The sequence below is a fragment of the Mustela lutreola genome, chromosome 14 (assembly GCF_030435805.1).
Source record: "Mustela lutreola isolate mMusLut2 chromosome 14, mMusLut2.pri, whole genome shotgun sequence".
Lineage (NCBI taxonomy): Eukaryota > Metazoa > Chordata > Mammalia > Carnivora > Mustelidae > Mustela > Mustela lutreola.
The window spans coordinates 20,737,133-20,755,942 of NC_081303.1; the positions used below are offsets into that span (position 1 = coordinate 20,737,133).

At 45.6% G+C, this 18,810-nt stretch overlaps 1 protein-coding gene across 1 annotated transcript in view; it reads right to left on the minus strand.

The window, feature by feature from the left end:
* Positions 1 to 18,810, minus strand: part of NIBAN1 (niban apoptosis regulator 1) — a 159,982-nt gene that overhangs the window by 5,528 nt on the left and 135,644 nt on the right. Inside the window, exons 8-13 of the mRNA XM_059147127.1 lie at positions 18,305 to 18,467; positions 13,309 to 13,496; positions 9,033 to 9,194; positions 7,347 to 7,457; positions 5,067 to 5,174; positions 827 to 938 (exon numbers count right to left, since the gene is read on the minus strand). Coding sequence (XP_059003110.1) covers positions 827 to 938; positions 5,067 to 5,174; positions 7,347 to 7,457; positions 9,033 to 9,194; positions 13,309 to 13,496; positions 18,305 to 18,467 — 844 coding nt within the window. The remainder of the gene's footprint in view (positions 1 to 826; positions 939 to 5,066; positions 5,175 to 7,346; positions 7,458 to 9,032; positions 9,195 to 13,308; positions 13,497 to 18,304; positions 18,468 to 18,810) is intronic.

An 18,810-nucleotide genomic window follows, 5' to 3' on the forward strand; every position in this document is an offset into this window, starting at 1 on the left:
AAAGGTGCCCTGATGGAATGGCAGTGGGCTTGAGGGAGCCCTTCCTGTCAGACGCTGGGCTGACGTCTTCACATTTCTCATCTCGTTGGATGAGCTACTGGGCCTCATGCTGTGCCTGTTTTCTTTGTGGTGGGTTTTTGGTGATCCTAACACCTTCGCCATGGAGACCAGACACGTTTTAGGCCTACGGTTTTGGGGAACAGCCCTGTCCAGCATATTTCTACCAAAGTTGTCCTGTCCGCGGTCCTATCACAAGCAAGACCTGACTCCACAGGACAGGGGGTGCGGAGTCCCAACAAGGTTCACAGAGAACTGTGTGGGCGCCCTGTGTCTGCTTCTGTCCAGCTGACAGGACGTGAGGAATGTGCTGAGGAGGCAGCTGGCAACCCGTGCTCCTGGAGTCACCTCCTCCTGCCCCAGGGAGGGGTTGGGAGTCTATGGCTAAAAGCACCTGTTTTCCTTTGTTCGGTCTGGAGCAGCTGGAGGAAGACAGCTGCTCACGAGACAGTCCGGCCTTAAACTCCGCAAACGTCTGTTTTCTGTGAAAAATGAAGCTTAAAATTTCCGTCTCCCAGAGTTCTTATTTGTAATTCAAAGGAATAATACTGAATGAGCTAACACAGCGTGTGTCCGACCATGACTCTCAGTCAAGGCTGGTGTCCCCCTCTTTTTCGTCTCCTTCCTTCTGTCTTCCCAAGAAACCAGTAGCGGTTTCTTATTCCCCTTTCACACCTGTTGAGAAACCTAGCAGGCCTCCCTGGGTCCCCTTGAAGGGGTCCTCCCCTGTATTTGCCGTTCCCTCCAGGACCAAGGAAGTCTTCCTCACCTTTCAGAGTTTCATCAAGGAGGCTCTGATGTAAAATCTCCTCATAGACATTTTCCACATGAATCATATTGGTGTGATCTGCAAAAATGAACTGCTCGTATTTCTGGAGCTCCTGGAGGGCGAGAGAGAGGAAGACAGAGGGCAAGGCATGGGACACCAGTTTGTAGAGGAGGTTCGGGGAGCACGAGTCACCCTCAAGATCCCTTCCTTGGAGTGTGGGGCACTCAGGCACTGGTCATCCCCTTCGCTCTCCCAGCCACCAAGGCACGATGCCCCATACTGTGCACACGCTCTGTGTACTTCGGGGGTGTAGACGATCCAGATTTTAATCATCTCAAGGCCCTGTCTCCGAGCCCGTGGGTCTCAAGGCCTCCTTTTTTTCCATCACAATCCAAACATCTCCTTCTTCCTTTTTTCCCCTTTAAACTCCAATAGTACTCTACCAAGGTATAAGTCACACACAGTAAAATGTACACATTTTACAAGTACATCTCAGTGGTTTTAGGTGTAAAACTATACCCGTGGAACCACAACCCAGAAGATCAAGATAGAGATTATTTCCAGCACCCTGTGCCTTTTTCCAGTCTACACCCCCAACAAGAGATAAGCACCACTCTGATATCTGCCACAAAAGGTTTGTTTTTCTTTCTTTCTTTCTTTCTTTTTTTTTTGATTGAGAAAGAACACGTGTGCTAGGGGGAGGGGTGGAGGGGGAGGGAGAGAATCTGAAGCAGGCTCCATGCCCAGCACTGGGCCGGACACAGGGCTCCATCTCCCAACCCTGAGATCACGACCGGAGCCAAAGACAGACAGTTAACTGACTGAGCCACCCTGGTGTCCCTAGTTTTTCTAATTTTTTGAAGTTTATGTAAATTGAATCACATATTCTTGTGTGTTTGGTTTGGAGATTCATCCATGTTGCCACGTGTATCAGCAACTCGTTCCCTTTTGTTGATAGAAGGCATTCATTATATGGGTAAACTACAATTGTGCAGCTATCTTCCTATTGATGGTGTTCAAATTTGTTCATTTTTGAGATGTTACGAATATAATTGCTTTAAACATTCCTGAACATGATTTTTTTGGATTTAAGGACTTTTTTTTTTTTTTTTAAATCTTTGTTGTATACCTAGAAGTGAAATTGCTGGGTTCTGGACTAGATGTCTGTTTAACTGTATTAGAAGGGGACCCTTTCCGGGTATGGAGACTCCCATCAAGAACTCTTCAGGGGCGCCTGGGTGGCTCAGTGGGTTAAGCCGCTGCCTTCGGCTCAGGTCATGATCTCAGTATCCTGGGATCGAGTCCCGCATCGGGATCTCTGCTCAGCAGGGAGCCTGCTTCCCTCTCTCTCTCTCTGCCTGCCTATCTGTCTACTGTGAACTCTCTCTGTCAAATAAATAAATAAAATCTTAAAAAAAAAAAAAAAAAAAAAAAAGAACTCTTCAGGAACATTCTCCTCTTTCCTGCCAGCTGGCCCTGACAGTCACTTGTTCCCTCCAAGGCAACCCAGGCTGGGTGCCCTATGCTTTAACCCCCTCCTGCTCTCCAAGGGTTTCCAGATGGCTTGGGGTCAAGGAAGGGATCAGACTGTACCAAATCACATTCCAGTGTAGTATGAGGACAGAGAAGGGATCAAGATGTACCAAATCACATGCCCGTGATTAACTCAAAAATCCTTAGAGCTAACGGTACTCAAAGGGTCCCAGCGACCAGGGCCTTAGCAGAGGGCTTTGAGGCCTTTTGGCTGAAGGGACAGGAGATCAGAAGTCACCAAATGTAGACAACTCAGTGCTAGGACTTGGGGGCCCCAGCCCAGATCGCAACAGGCCATAATGGGTCCCTTTAGATCTATTCTAGAGCAAAGCCAAAGGATCGAAAAGACATGAGCTTCCCATTGGCTACGGCTGTGCTCATCCCCCCGCCCCGCCCGCTGCTGTAGGCTTCAAACTCCTGCCGGCAGGGACGCTGGCCTGGATCTTATCTGATACACAGTCAATACATGTTTGCCAAGTAGACCTTTAAAATTTCAAACAGTTAGGGGTGCCTGGGTGACGTAGTCGGTTAAGCTTCCAACTCTTGGTTTCGGCTCAGGTCCTGATCTCAGGGTCGTGAGCTTGAGTCCCGAGTCCGGCTCCCACTCAGCTCGGAGTCCACTTGAGATTTTCTCTCTCTCTCTGCCTCTCCCCTCTGCTTACAACTTGCTCTCTCTCTCTCTCTCCAAAATAAATAAATAAATCTTAAAAAAATTTTTTCAACAGCTAAGTAAGTGTGTGGAAAGGAACAATTTTCTAGGGATGTTTATACTGTTGTGACATGTCCAGCTTTTATAACATAGGTCCTCTATATTGACTGATTGAACCCTGACATATGTTTAATTCCTTGGAGCAATTTAATTGGAATCCCTAACGGCGGGTCTTGGGGAATCTGAATTTTTTTTTTCTTTTCTTTTGTTTTACAGCTCCCCAGGCAATTTCAGCGTACACACTGGACTGAGTACCGCAAATCTAGGAAGCTGTGATTTAAAGAACCAAGGAAAACATTTGTTAGTAAAATAAAGAATCCTTCAGTGGAGCAGATAGTCCCCTAGTTACCCATTCTGTAAATCCAGATTTTCAGAAATCTCTTGGCACTGAAATCATATCCTTCATTACTGAAAACTTGGGGTCTCAGTTTCTTTGGAAACCAATCTCTCTTGATTAAAAAAATCACAAGAGCACATTACAGATTGGGTACAACTTTGTTGATGCTTGGAAAAAGGGAACAGACAAGAAAAGGGGACTTTCTTTGCCTTTTTCCTCTTCTGGGAGAAGGTGGCTCTGAGGCCTTTGGGATTGAAAAACACCCTAAGGAGAATGTCCGTGAGCAGACACATCCAGAGGCTGACTAAGTCATCCTTTGGATGGCTAAACTTTTCCTTCCACACATGGCCAAAGGACCACCATATAGACAGATTCTTTATTCCTGTGGTTTGATCAAACTCCCAGAAATAAATGCCAGGTACTAGATATGCCAAAACTCTAAAGAAAAAAGCATTTTTAGAATATAAAAATAACCAAAGAAATTTCTGCTGTAAAAGAACTTATGCAAAGGATTTTAATGTTCCAATTCTTGGAGACCCTCTACACTGCCCAAAAGTCCTTTTTAATTCTAATAAGCTCTTTATGATTTGCTCCAAGAGGAAGAAGGCATTAAAAATATCCAGGCTCATAGATCATTTCTGAAATATAGAAATAATAATAGTAGTAGTATATACCATCTGCTGAGTGCACACCATGTTATCAGCGAGTGTGAGCTCAGTTCTAACTCTGGTGGTTACCAGCTCCGTGACTTTGGGCCCCCTTACTTAATCCTTAAGTTTCCCCATTTGTACAATGAGGATATAAATAGTACTTCCGTGTAGAGTTGTCATGAGATTATTGAAATAATCCACACAAAGTGTTTAACATGGTGTCTGACACGTGGTCAGCACTCATCAAATATGAATAATTTACTCTCCTCAATCTTATAGCTACTGAGAAATACATCATTTTCATTTTCAAGAAGATGGAATCTGGCTGAAGAAAGAGGAAAAGTGACTCGTCCAAGGCCCCAGAGTCAATACATGCAGGAGCCAGGACTTGAACCCAGGTCTTGAAAATGCCTCCACAGGTGGCTCACCCATGGTTCCGCTCTGCAGACCGAGTCACACTTTCATAATCACAGCTGTCACTGGTAGCAGCTTTAAATGGTTTTCATTTCATCGGCTTCACCAAACAAACGTTAAAAGAAAACATATTCCTCTATAGTTGTGTTACTTAAGGTCTTTTCCTGGATGGAGTGGTCGAGTTTAAGAGGACACATGGTAACCAATAGTCATACTATGATGAGGAGCACCTGGTGTCCTCAGGGGCTCTATGACAACCTTTCGTTTGGCTCAAAGTCAGATCATTACCTTTGAGAGTCTGTCTAGTCCAGGGGTTGGCCAATACAGCAGCTGTTTGCTTTTATAAATAAAGTTTTATTGGAACACAGAAGCACCCATTGTTAACGTACTGCCTGTGTCTGCTCTTGCGCTTAGCAGAGCTGAGTAGTCACAGCAGAACCACGAAGCCTCAAATCTTTACTATCTGACCATGTGCAGAAAAAATTTGCCGACCCCACCCTGGTCTAGTCTACTGTTTGCAAGCACATCCTAGCAAAAGACCTTGCTCGGACTTCACAGCAAAAAAAGCAGGCTCTTTGGAGTAATCCATCCTCTTACTGGTTTGCACGTGGATGCCAGTGCCTTCTGCACGGTGGGAAGTGTGATTTGAACCAGTGCCTCTTGAAATATCCTCTTCCGGATGGTGCTGCTGTCATAATCATATTGCTGTCAATACAGAGACGGAAACATATGCTGAATAGCAACATTGCAATCTGTTAACTTTTGCTTAAACAAAAACTCAGTCACTCACTGGTCTCCCTTTTCCCCCTATTTCTGAGGCCCCTACGGTGTTTCCAAGGTCTCAAAGATCTTATTATGCAATTCTCTCCTACTTTGGGTGGAGGGTATGACTATTAAAGACCCATCTTACCCTCCTTTTTATAGATAGGGAAACTGAGGCAAGATCAAAACAGTAACTTCTGCATTATAAAAGTTGGGGACAGAAATGGCGGGTGAGTTTGTATGTCATCACCCCTGTCCTGGGTGGGTCCGTAGGAGCCAAGATCATCTACTTCTTTCACTTTACATCCAAAAAGCAGGATGAGTGGATTGTAATGATTTCTACAAGGAAAGGGAGGGTCTGGCTCATAGCTACTTTAACATTGTGGCATGTTAACTGAGGAAGTTTAGCATGAAACAGTCAAACCTAGAAACCAGAGTTTGGTTTTAGATGACGCTTTAAAAGGGTCACAGATACAATGGAACACAGTCATAGGCATGTGAGCAGAATGGTCAGGCCAAATATGGAATAGTTAATGAGACAAAGGCATTTAGACTGGAGTTAACTTGGGACAAAAATTATAGCTCTTTTCAAACAGCCAAAGGCACTACGTGGAGAGGGACATGAACAGAGGGACTAGAACTAGAATCACCAGTGGTGACAGCTTTGGGTTCACATTAGGAAGCATGTTCTTGCAACTCAAAGTGTCCAGAGAAGAAATGGACTATCCAGGGACATATGGACTATCCAGTGACAATGGGTCACTTCCTGACCCTGGAAGTGAAATTGACATTGATACTATCTTTTCTTTCCAATTGCAAGTTCATTATTACTTGTGTTCCCATAATAAATATTACTTTTCTTATTTTTTTAAAAAAAGCTTTCATTTATTTATTTTTCAGAGAAAGAGAGCCAGAGAGAGCACAAGCAGGGAGAGCAGTGGGCAGAGGAAGAAGCAGGCTTCCTGTGAGCAAGGAACCTGATGTAGGATTCGAATCCAGGACCCTGGGATCATGACCTGAGCAGAAGGAAAACGCTTAACCAACTGAGGCATCCCATAAATATTGCTTTTAATTTCAATGATTTGGTTGTCATTGTTTCCTACTACCTATGAGGTATTAGGATTAGGTCTAAAATTCAGGGATCACCTCCTAGGCTCTGTGTGATCTTCTACTCCAAGATACTGTTTAGGGGGATAGGTAGTTAAGAAATTAGTGGACTGAATTTAAGAACTGCTTTAGCTCTAGGCTCACCACTGAGTAGCCTGTTGAGCTTAAGTAAGTCACACTAGTTCTCAGTGAGTCAGTTTCCTCATCTTTTAATGGATATATATTCTGATCATTTCATAAGTCCTTGTGAGGATCAAACAAAACAGGATAGGTTAAAAACAAAAAAGCTTGAAAACTAGATCATGTATGTGCAAACTGCTATTATTAAAACCATTTTGATATATATACTTAAGCAGTAAGCACGTCAAAAACAATTTCAGGGATGCCTGGGTAGCTCAGTCATTTAGGCATCTGCCTTCAGCTCGGGTCATGGTCTCAGGGTCCTGGGATCAAGCCCCGCATCGGTCTCCCGGCTCAGCGGGAAGCCTGCTTCTTCCTCTCCCACTCCCTCTGCTTGTGTTCTCTCTCTCATTGTCTCTGTCAGATAAATAAATAAAATCTTTAAAACAAACAAACAAAAATTTCATAAGGCAGGTCTCTCTCTCTCTCTGGAGTATTTCCATTGCCAGGAGATTTTGATTTTTCTAAAAAATGTTGGCTAATTTATATGGGTTTTACTATATTGTAAACTCTTTGAAGAAGGAAGCTGTGCCTTGCCTATTTTTACATTTTCTGTAATACCTATCACATCGCTTTGCTTAGAGTGGACAGCTAATAAATATCAAGTTCAATCATTCTATCAAGAACAGGTCCCTTGAAGCGATGGCCAAGAATCCCGGGGACCTGTGGTCCCTACGGCTGCCACTAGATGGCAGAGCAGGCACGAAAGTCCTCCTGGGGGCCCCAAACAGGGAGAGTGAAAGCCAGAATTCGGCATCTTCCACTGAACAAAAGAAGCAGGGGGTCACACTTGTTTCACGCTTCCCACAAATGAGACGCCGGTTTTACCTTTAAGACTCGAAGCTTAACCTTCTCGATGGCGACTGCAGTTTTGGCGGCCTCTCCCTGGAGGTGTGGGGAAAGCAGCTGCTGGAAGGTGAACACCGCGTTCTCCATCAGCTGGAAGCCGAAAGCGACACAGAACAGTGCCTGGTCAGAGGCTGGGGTCTCCATCCGGAGCAGGGAGGGAATGACCATCACAGACCCCCTCCCCAGGCACTAATCTGGGGCCACCCAGGGCAGCAGGTCCTCAGCCCCCTACCTAGTTATGATATAAATGGGCCACAGTGGGACCAGTAAGAGTCTGGGAACCACACACTCGCACACACACCTATGCACGTATGCATACATGTATTTTTTTTCCTCCTCTCTTCTTCTTATGCTCTGAGCTGCAAAACCCATGGAGGCCACGGGATTGAGAATACCGCCCTCTCTGGCAGTCAGCCCCTTCCCCTAGTTTGTAAGTCATCTCCCCTGTCCTGGGTGGGTTCTGTAGGCTTGACCAAGGGAGGTGGGGGGCTTCTCCAGTTACTCCTTGGTGGCTTTAATCCTGCACTTCCGCTTTTTGGTGGGGGGGGGGGGGGATGCAAACCAGTCCAGCACAGCTCTCTGCACTCCGCCTACCCCCTCACTTCTCTTCCTCGCTCTGCCACGCTGGAAGGGAGGCCAGGCTGGAAGGGAGGCCGGGGTGGGGTTTGGTGGACACGTTGGCTGATGTGCCCCCGGGGTAGGAAACAGAAACGATTCTGATTTCATTCTCTGTACTCATACCTGATTCAGTTTCACCAGGGTTCATATGACCAAAGGGACTTCTGTTAAACCATTGCCCGATTTTGCTCCCCCAGTCCATCTTTAATCCTTCACAACTCGCAGGTTAGGTAATAAGGTGTCTCACTTAATCTGCCCTATAACTTTTAAGGAACAAGTGTTCCTTTCTTCCCAAAGCCTCTGATCCCAAAGCCTGAACACACAGCTTTGTCCGGCACTCTCAACACTGTAGCGACCTTATCTGAGCATCTGTCCCTGAGGAGGGGGGTGTCTGGCACAGGACCCAGGTCCCTGAGTGATCTCCCCCCAGGACACCCCTGAAATAGAATTGAGCTCTTCTGGCTTCAGTGGTCACACCCTTCTTCATTTAGAAAGCACTATAACACGGAAAGAATTTGTGCTTCTTTATGGAGAAAAAGTTCCTTGTGGCGGGAGAAAAGGAAAACCGCCCAAGTAGACCCAAGAGATACAAATAGGAAGCTGTGATCGATTGACTGATTTATTCTTAACCGGGTTAGGGAATTAACGTAAGCCGGTAGTTCTCCATTCTGGCTGCGTATTAGAAGCAGTGGGAATGCGGATAGGGGGAAGTTCCTGGGAGTGGGGCCGAGACATCAGCATTTCTTAAAAGCTCCCCAGACAATTCTTATGTGCAGCTGAGGTTAAAAGTGCTGGTTTGACAAATCAATTAATTATCAATTACTGCTACTGGATTCCCTGAGATATTTTTTTTCTTTCTGATGTTCATCAACATGGAAGAAAGATGAAGCCAGATGGAAGGACCAAGGATATCCTCAACTCAACATGATGACGACAGAAATGGACCCCATTGGCCAGAGCCACACCAGCACCCCAGTCTCGCCGGCCAGCCCTTGTTTCTCTGCTGCCTCCGTCCTCACCCCCAGCAGAGGCCCTGGCCGCTCCCACCTCCTGCATGTCGTTCTGTGTCCTCTGGACCACCAGGTCCACGTGGGGGAATCGGAAGCGGCTCTTGAGATCCTGCAAACGCTCCTGGAGCAGGTTGACTTTACTGTAACAAGGTTCCATCTTCATGGAATCCAGTGGAAGATTCATGAGCCGGTCTAGGTGCTACGTTTGGGGAAAGGGAAACATTAAAAACCTTCAAACTCAGGAACAAGATTACATGCATATTCTGTATTACATAAATACTAAATGATTGAACGTATGTTGGTAGAGTGAATCACTTCTCAGGCCACTAGATTTATGACATTTCAATTGTCTTATTTGCCTCCTTCAGGGGTTCCTGGGGCAGGTCTATTGCTAGGGCAGAGACTGAGAAGAACCCACTGGATGACGGGAGGACCCAGGTAAGCATTTGGGGGCTCCAACCTTAGCTCCTGATGGACTCTGGGCTCTGATTTGCAGACTTCGAGAACTAGGTAGGCAGGTTTTTTGGCACCTGGAATTTCTGCTGGGCTCTGGGGACCTCCAAAGCCTACATTAACAAGGTCAGGGTGCCCCTGGACCCTAAGACTCAGGAATGAAGCCAGCATCTTCATAGTTCTCTGAGGCTCTGTCAGGGTTCATGGTGACTTCCTCTGCTGTAGGTTCTCTATGGTGGGTGGTAGGAAAAGGCCTGGCCTGGGAGAGGCCTCCAGTTAAAAAACTGGGATCCTTGCTCCTCTGGTTTACACAAGCGATGAAACCATAGGGCTTCCAGCAAGAAGGCAGCAACGGACCTCCTCCGCTAAAGATGTCAGCTTTCACCAACCTACTCTCACATCATGGGTGTCCTTGCCAACAGAATGCTTTCTATTTTCCAAGCTGATTTTCAAATAATTTAAAAACCTGAATCTGGGGACACCTGGGTGGCTCGGTGGGTTAAAGCCTCTGCCTTTGGCTCAGGTCATGATCCTGGGGTCCTGGGATCAAGCCCCACATCGGTCTCTCTGCTCCATGGGGAGCCTGCTTCCTCCTCTCTCTCTGCCTACTTGTGATCTCTGTCAAATAAATAAATAAAATATTTTTTTAAAAAGCCATCCTGAATCTGGATATCTAGAAGAAACAGGTGGGTGGGCAGAGAAAGAAGACAGGCAGGTGCTGAAAATGGATGCCCAGGGAGACCTGGGCAGTAACACAGGGTGACTGTGAATCACAGAGAACATACTGTCTGATTTTCAAGTCACAGAAAAGAGACAAGGCTTGAGTTCTAGGTGTCTCTAAGTAGGAATTCCTAAAGAGCCTGTTCCTACTGTGTTTGTAAAGAGAACATATCACTTTCCCTGAGAAGGGAGTTGTGGGGAGCCGCACCAAGGTAGAATTAATGATCAAATGCACAAGATCAAACTTGCCCCTGCTCACACAACATGAAATGCATCAATTTTTAAGAAATAACAGTTAAGGGGCGCCTGGGTGGCTCAGTGGGTTAAGCCTCTGCCTTTGGCTCAGGTCATGATCCCAGGGTCCTGGGATTGAGCTCCACATGGGGCTTTCTGCTCAGCAGGGAACCTGCTTCCCTTCCTCTCTCTCTGCCTGCCTCTCTGCCTACTTGTGGTCTTTGTCTGTCAAATAAATAAATAAAATCTTAAAAAAAAAAAAGGAAATAACAATTAAGCAGACAAGAGAGGAAAAATGGGTTGCTGCTTTGCTCCTATCAGACAGTACAAAGTTTAAAGGAGTGGTAATGCCTACTGCTGATAGGCATTTGGGAAGAAAGTCCTCTGTCATACATGGTGGATGGAAATGTAAAATTTAAATCCTTTTTTTTTTTTTTTAATGCAAATGGAAACATCTGTTAACAGGAGAAATAGTCCCACCTTTCAACCTAGCAAACCTGTCTTGGGAAAATATCGCACAGGAATGAAAGCTTCAGAGTATACTCTATGTAGGAAGGTTATTTATTACAGTTTTCTCCATGATACCAGCAACATTTGGATAGTTGAATAAATCATGGTGCATTCAGACATGAAATATTATGTAGCCGTTACAAAGAATGATTTAAAGCTAAAGCAGCTAACTTGAGAGTTTCACAAGGTATTTTTTTGAATGAGAACACTGATAAAGAGTAGGATTTGTAATACGATCCCATTTTTTTTTTAAAAGCAAACAATCTGAAAAAATAATAAAAAAAAAAAAACCAGCCAATAAATGTGTATGTTTTATAGCTAAATAAGCAGGGGGAAGGCTGGGTAGCTCAGTCATTAAGCGACTACCTTCAGCTCAAGTCATTATACCAGGGTCCTACAATCGAGCCCTGAGTGAGGCTCCCTGCTCAGTGGGAGCCTGCTTGCCCTCTCCCAGTCCCCCTGCTTGTGTTCCCTCTCTTGCTGTCTCTCTCTCTGTCAAATAAATAAACAAAATCTAGAGATGCCTGGGTAGCTCAGTCAGTTAAGCGGCTGCTTTCAGCTCAGGTCATGATCCCAGAGCCCCGGGATGGAGTCCCACATCAGGCTCCCCGCTCAGCTTGTACTCACTTGCTATTTCTCAATCTCTGACAAATAAATAAATAAGATCTTTAAAGAAAAAAAAAAACTTACACAAAAATAAAAATAAACAAAATCTTTAAAAAAAAGCAGGGGGAAAAGTACAGAATAGTATAGGCTAAGATTAACACTGGTTACTTGAAGGAAGGTGGGTGGTGGGGGAGGGAGAGAAGGTAAAAGCAAGTTTTTAAAAAGGGTCGCAGAGAAAAAGTTCAAAGTATTTATGAAATGTATCTTGTTTATGTTAGTCACATATTTATGCATGCATAAATAAATAAGAAAGGGAAAAAAAAAGAAGAGAGAGGTATCTGGTTTGATCCAGGGACTGACAGTGATGTGTCCAGTGCAAACCAAGCTGCCTCGTGATGTGAGTGTTTCCTGAACTTGAGGATGCCTCACCTCCTGGGGAGGCCTGTGAAACAGAATGACGGGCCGGAGCCCCCCGAGCTTCTGACTCAGGAGATTGTTGGTGGGGGTCTGAGAATTTGCACTTTGAATAGCTGGGGAAGGACCCTACAGGTCCGGGGACCACACTTTGAGAAACATTGTTTTCATCACGAGTCTGTATTTTTGGAAACAAATCAACAAGCAAAATTTATATCGATGAGGATTATACTTCTATATTTGTATGAACAAGAAACAAGCATGTGAAAACATATTCTAAGTTAATTTGTATTTGTTAATTCAGGGGGTCTGGAGTGGAGGTAGCCTGGAAGTTGGGGTGGACATGGGTTGATGTGGGAAATAAAAGCAAGAGAAAAATTATTAAATTTCCTTACTCCCTACAGCCCAACGAAAGTCTTTGGAACATGCAGAATGACGTTATTCTAGGGGCTCCATGTTAATTCTTTGCTAAGGGCCAAAGCCGAGCTACGCCCAACGCCCAGGATCCTATGAGTCTACTTCAACACATAAATTTGCCTTTGGAAACTTCCTTTATCTCTACCCCCCCGAGACACAAGTTGGCAAATCATCCCCCAAGCATGAGACCCACCGATACACATCTGAAGGGTCTCATGACTCAGATTTTTATAAGACGGTAATAAATGACCCTTTCCTGATAATAGCTCGCCCCTCAAGGTCCTGGAAACGTTGCTTCCAAAATTCCTCAGAGACTTATGCATCCCTAACGCCCTCCCAACGTGAAAGTATACAATGAGGCACTCCTCATGACCCTGTGCTGCCCACGGGTCTTGCCCCTGTGCTTTAATAAAACCACTTTTTGGCACCAAAGACATCCTCAAGAATTCTTTCTTGGCCATTGTCTTTGAACATTAACATCTTTCCACATCATGGGTGATCAATTTGCCCATATTCTCTGTGTGTGTGTGTGTGTGTGTGTGTGTATATATATATATATATATATATATATATATAAATAGATATTACCTATATGTATAATATATATCATGTATATATCACAAAATATTACATATATTTGTAATATCTATTATATATAACATATATAATTATAATAATATATTACATATGTAATATATTATATATAAATAAAATATGTAGTTTCACTTGCACCAGCATATTATTATTTTTGCAACTTGAAAACCATTAATAAAGGAAATCAGGTGAATGGATAGATGAATGTGGTGGCTGGCTGAATGGAAGAAATAGATGAATGGATAGAAGGCGGGGTGGGTAGAAGGGAAGAAGAAAGTCAAGAGTGCACAAATACAGAAATGGCCCAAGGAAAGGGCAGCCCCAGGCAGACCATTCATACTCAGTTCCTTGGCTCCATATCTTACCTCCTTAAGCTGGGCGCTGTCTTTGGTGGTCTGAAAGTTCTGGCTAAGTTCATCCACTTCCTTTTCAAAGAGTGAGCGCACCTCACTGAATCCTGAACTCACTGGCCCCATGAGCTCCTCCAGAATGGACGCCAAGAACGGTTGCACGTTCTCTGCACAGCTGCTTTCTGCGGGCTGGGCCACCATGGCTGAGATAGCAAATAGGCAGAAAACCATCACTTATTATGGGCAAAATTGGGTTCAAAGTCCCTGGAGCCAGACCAGGGGTGGGCAGTGCCCCAGAGAGCCACTTCACAGCCCAGGCAAACTCAAACGAGCAAGACAGACCAGCACAGAGAGTCCTGTGCCAGCACTCACCAGAATGGAAAACCATCTGATGTTTGCAGAATTGGAACAAACTATCCCTCCCCTCCCCAAGCTTTCCTCTACCCAGGGATGAAGTGCACTTTTCTGACTGGTCCCTGTGATCACACAATGCCTAACAGAAAACAGAAAATGCTGGCAATCCACCTCTTAACTCTCATCATTATCATTCTGTGTGCATAATTTGTCTTCTAAAAAACACGGTTTACTAAGTTTTTAAATTGAGGTATAACATTATATCAGTTTCAGCTGTACAACGTAATGATTCAATATTTGTACATAACAACTTATTAAGTTTTAATTAATTTCTCTAAGAGTTAATCAGCTCATATAATTCAATTCCCCTTTCCCCTTCTCAAGAGACTTTTTAAAACCTTGAACACAGTTTTTTCTTGGGCGTACAGAAACAGATTCCATTGAAAACAAACACCACCCCCCTCCCACTCCCACCCCAAGTTTTTTTTTTTTTTTTTAAGGCTATTTTTTCCCATTAATCACAGAAAACATGCATGATGACAAAAATATAGAGAGCACAGAAAAATCATAAAGAGGGATGAAAAAGTGTAACCACACTTCCCAGAGGCAAATCCTACTCTTTGATTTAAAAGAGGAAGAACACTGGGGGACCTGGGGAGCTCAGTCGTGAGTCAGCCAGAGTCTGCTTTTCCCTCTCCTACTCCCCCTGCTTGTGTTCCCTCTCTCACTGTCTCTCTCAGGTTAGCTTTGTGGCACTGGTGAGTCACCTGGCCCTTGTCACAGTATCACGGCGCTGAGAACAGAAGGACAAGTGTATCTGGGTGTTCAATCCTTCCATTTTATACATGGAAAATCAGAGACCTGGAGATATCCCAGGGCTTGTCCAAAGTCATACCTTAATTTATAGATCAAGGACTACACTTCTAGTGTATTTCTTAATCCTTTATTGGCAAATACCGTGCTTATAGGGAGATGAATGGGGCCCATTCTTCTCTCGGTTTGCAGAAGTATTTCACAGGTATGGAGGATCAGACTGCCCCTTCCTAGGAGAATCTGAGATGACTATTCATATTACGAGTAACTCACCAATATTTGGCATATAAAATATTAAAGAGGTCATAGAACTGCTAGGGGGGAAAAAACCCTTTTGATTGTATGATTTAAATATGAAATGATCTGTGACTTCTAGAAACGACTGGCTTGATAACACAATGCAAAAATGTGTGTCAGGAGAATAAAGGACTTATTTATCAATGAACTTGGAGAGAAGAACTGTTTGAAAAGCGCCTAATAGAAATTTCAGACTAGTCATGAACACGGGTCATATGCAGTAAAGATTTAGTGGCGGCTGGTGAGATTCGCCTACTGAGCGGGGAGGAAATGGTCACAGGCAGGGGCCAGGGCGACCCTGCTCTCCTCTGCCTGCTCCCCGCGGATGCCTGCGCGCCAGAGCGGGTTGCGGCCTCCTCCCTGTGCGTGCCTTTCAGCTGGGCCTTCCTTCCTCCTCCTCTGCTTGTGAACATCTCCCTCACCTGTTCAAGCCCCAGTACACACCTCACTCACGCAGACAGTCGCATGCCCTGGGAACCACCACCCGGCTCTCTGAGTGGTGGGTGGGCTGCCTGTCGCTGCTTCCTTCTGGAGGGCATACGTTTGACACCCCCCCCGGGACATGATCTGCTAACCTCCAGGTGTGTAGAAACACAGTTGTGATAGATATGGACTCACAAACAAACCATCCCCAAGTTAGGGCCGCTGCGGCAGAGCCGCGGAGCAGAGGGACAAGAAAGACGGAAAGTGTTGGGATTAGAGGGGTTTGGAACCTGACTCAAGCTTGGAATCTGGGCCAAGTTACTTAGTCTCTGCCTCGGTGTTCTTATCAGGGAGGTGGGGATCATGGGACGAATGACTCCTGGGGGTTGGGGTGACGATGATGTGGGCTGACTGTGTTCAGGGGCTTGGAGCTGTCGGCGGCCCTCGGGAGGCCTCACTCACTGTGAGCCCTCGTCCCACCTGCCGGCATCATCCTTTTCCCCATTGACCGGCAGGAGAACAGCGTTATTGTTGCAGGAGCCCGCAGTGTTTTTTGAAGCTGACCTAGTTCCTGGCTGAGAACTCCAGTGTCCTCAGTTCCTGCTTCTTCAGTGGCACCTTTCCCATCTTTTCCCCCTGCTCGAGAATCTGTAACATGCCTCATATCCTCTTGTTGGGAGATCATGTTGTCTTCTTTGACTCCTCATAGCCCCTGTATTCAGCAGGAGCAGAATAAATGCTTACTGAATGAAGAAATACTTGTCGGGCAGGACTAAAGATTGGTTGCTTGACCGTCAAGAGTCATTTGGGAGGAAACAGGAAGATCACTGCTTAGTATTCCCAAAGCTCTGTCAAAACCCAAAGCCCTTTACTGACGCAGTCCGAAATATACAGTTGATCCTTGAACGATGCAGAGGTTAGGGGTGCTGACCACCCCCGTTGTTGAAAATCTGTGTATAACTTTTGACTCCTCCAAAACTGAACTCCTAATAGTCTACTGTCGACCAGAAGCCTTACCTATAACATAAACAGTTGACGAACACATATTTTGTACGTTGTGTGTGTTATATCCTGTACTCTTACAATAAAATAAGCTAGAGAAGGGTCTCCTGGGTGGCTCAGTCGGTTAAGCATTTGCCTTCAGCTCAGGTCATGATCCCAGCGTCCTGGAATCGAGCCCCACATCCATCAGGTTCTCCGCTCAGCAGGGAGCCTGCTTCTCCCTCTGCCTCTGCCTGCAGCTCTGCCTGCTTGTGACTGCCCTGCCCCTGTCAAATAAATAAAATCTTAAAAAAAAATAAGCTAGAGAAAATAAAATGTTACTAAGAAAATCATAAGGAACAGAAAATATGTTTATAGTACTGGATTGTATTTATCCAAACCCCGCCCCCCCATAAGTGGACCTGTGCGGTTCACACCTGTGTTGTGCAAGGCTCAACTGTACTTGATTGTTTTAAAAGGTGGAGAACCAGAGCCTCAGTTAAAATGTGCTTCTGATATTCCCTTTGAAAAAGATTTGATCGTGACTTCCTTTCAAAGTTCCTTTTAGGAGACAAAGACTAGTCTAGGGCAGAGTGTTTTTCCATTTTATGTGGAATATACTGGAGCCACAGAGACCAGGAAAAAGAGAGAGAGAGAGAAAATGGTTGAATTCGGGCGTGACTGGGGAGCTGGGTGCTGGAGGTTTTAGGTCATACGAGCACTTGAATATAGTCAATTCTCCATCAGTTGTGCTAACAGTGGAATGAGACACATGGAGAGTAGTGACACGTAGCGCTGAGGCTAATCTGTCTGTGCCCTGGAGGGTACGGCGTGGACAGACCCGCACGGGAACAGACACGCTCCCCCTTGCCGTCGTCAAGCCTGCTCTCTACTCTCTCGCAGGAGAGCCCCACTAGGAGGGCTCAGAGGCGAGCTGGGCTGTGGTGTGAACGGGGCCGGAACAGCAGAGCGTAATCCACCAAGCAGACAGCCCCTGTCAGGTGCTGTTTCTTGAGTACAGGAACTGGGTCCCCTGCTCATTGCTAAAGCCCCACCCAGCACCTTGCTCAGAAAGCACCCAGTACCTATTTTTTTAAATGAGTGAGCGAGCAGATAAACAAGTGAGTGAAGAATCTGAAAAATGAGGGCGCCTGGGTGGCTCAGTGGGTTAAGCCTCTGCCTTCGGCTCAGGTCATGATCTTAGGGTCCTGGGATCAAGTCCTGCATCGGGCTCTCTGCTCAGCGGGGAGCCTGTTTCCCTCCTCCCCGCCTGCTTCTCTGCCTACTTGTGATCTCTCTGTCAAATAACTAAATAAAGATCTTTTTTAAAAAAGAATCTGAAAAATGACAATGTAAGAATACTGTTGCTAAACCATCCCAGAGGAGTCTGCATGCATCTTGGAAATGACTTTCGGGGTGCGGTGCTTGTTGGGATGTAGGAATTAACAGTAACATTTCAGCCGATAACATGTTATCCTGTACCATTCCTTAGCAGCCCTCTCAGGCCTCTTGTGAGGGCACAGTCAACCGCTTTTCTGCCAATGGCCAGAGAGAGAACATGTGCGACCTTGCAGTCCAGGAGGTCTCGGTTCCGATTACTCAACTCTGCCCTGTAGCCTGAACGCAGCCACAGGTGATGCATAAATGAATGGGCACGCCTGTGTCCCGATGAAATGCTATTGACAGAAATTGGCGGTGGGCCCGATTCGTTTATCCACGCTAAGCCAGTTTTCTTCTTGTGAAGAGAAAATCCATTTATTCATCCATTCAAGTATTTGCTGAGAATCTGCATATACCAGGAATGGTACTAGGCCCTGGGTATGCCTGAGTGAAACAGGGACTGCATGGTCCTGTTCTTAGACAACTTATGGTGGAGAAGAGGCGCGCGCAGAAGCCAATACAATTAGTGTGAGAAGCACCACAATAGGGGCGGTGTGTAGGGCATCAGAATTTGCAGGCACCACCACAGGCAAGAAGCAAACTCTCCTTCCTGCTGGGGAAGGTCCAGCCCTCACTAGCATACGACCATTACACCCGGTATCGGCTCTTCCCGATTCTGCCAGTTCAGTTTTCCTCTGAATCATGAAATATGACGGCGTATGCAGCTCATTCAGCTGTAAGGGCCTGGATTATCTCCACTGACCTTTGATCTTTCCAATTAAAAAGTTCTTCGAGTTCACGATCTGATCCATGTCTGAACGGATGGTCCCCTCCAGGCCCTTCGTCAGAGCACGGCACTCCTCCTTCAAGGCACTTAGTCCTTCTGAAACTTGGTGTCGAACCAGGTTGTAGGCTTCCTCAAGGAGCTGCAACAGAGAAGAGCACAGAAATCAGGGCTCTGTCGTGTGCGAGCGCCTGCCAGAGTCAAGTAGAGCAGGGAGGGCTAAGCGCAGATTCTCTTAACGTAAACACGACTGCAGGCACACTCATTTTTCTTCCCACATTTGAGCCTGTTTGGGTTAGTCCTCATGTGAGTGAGACTGGGCAGACTCAAGGTGGGCAGTTCTCCACCCAGGGAAGGAATTCTTTAAAAAAAAAAAAAAAGAAAAGAAGGAGGAGGAGGGGGAGGGGGAGGAGGAAGGAAGGAGGGAAGGGAAGAGAGGGAAGGAATGAAGGAAGGGAGAGAGAAAGAAAGAAAGAAACTAAGAA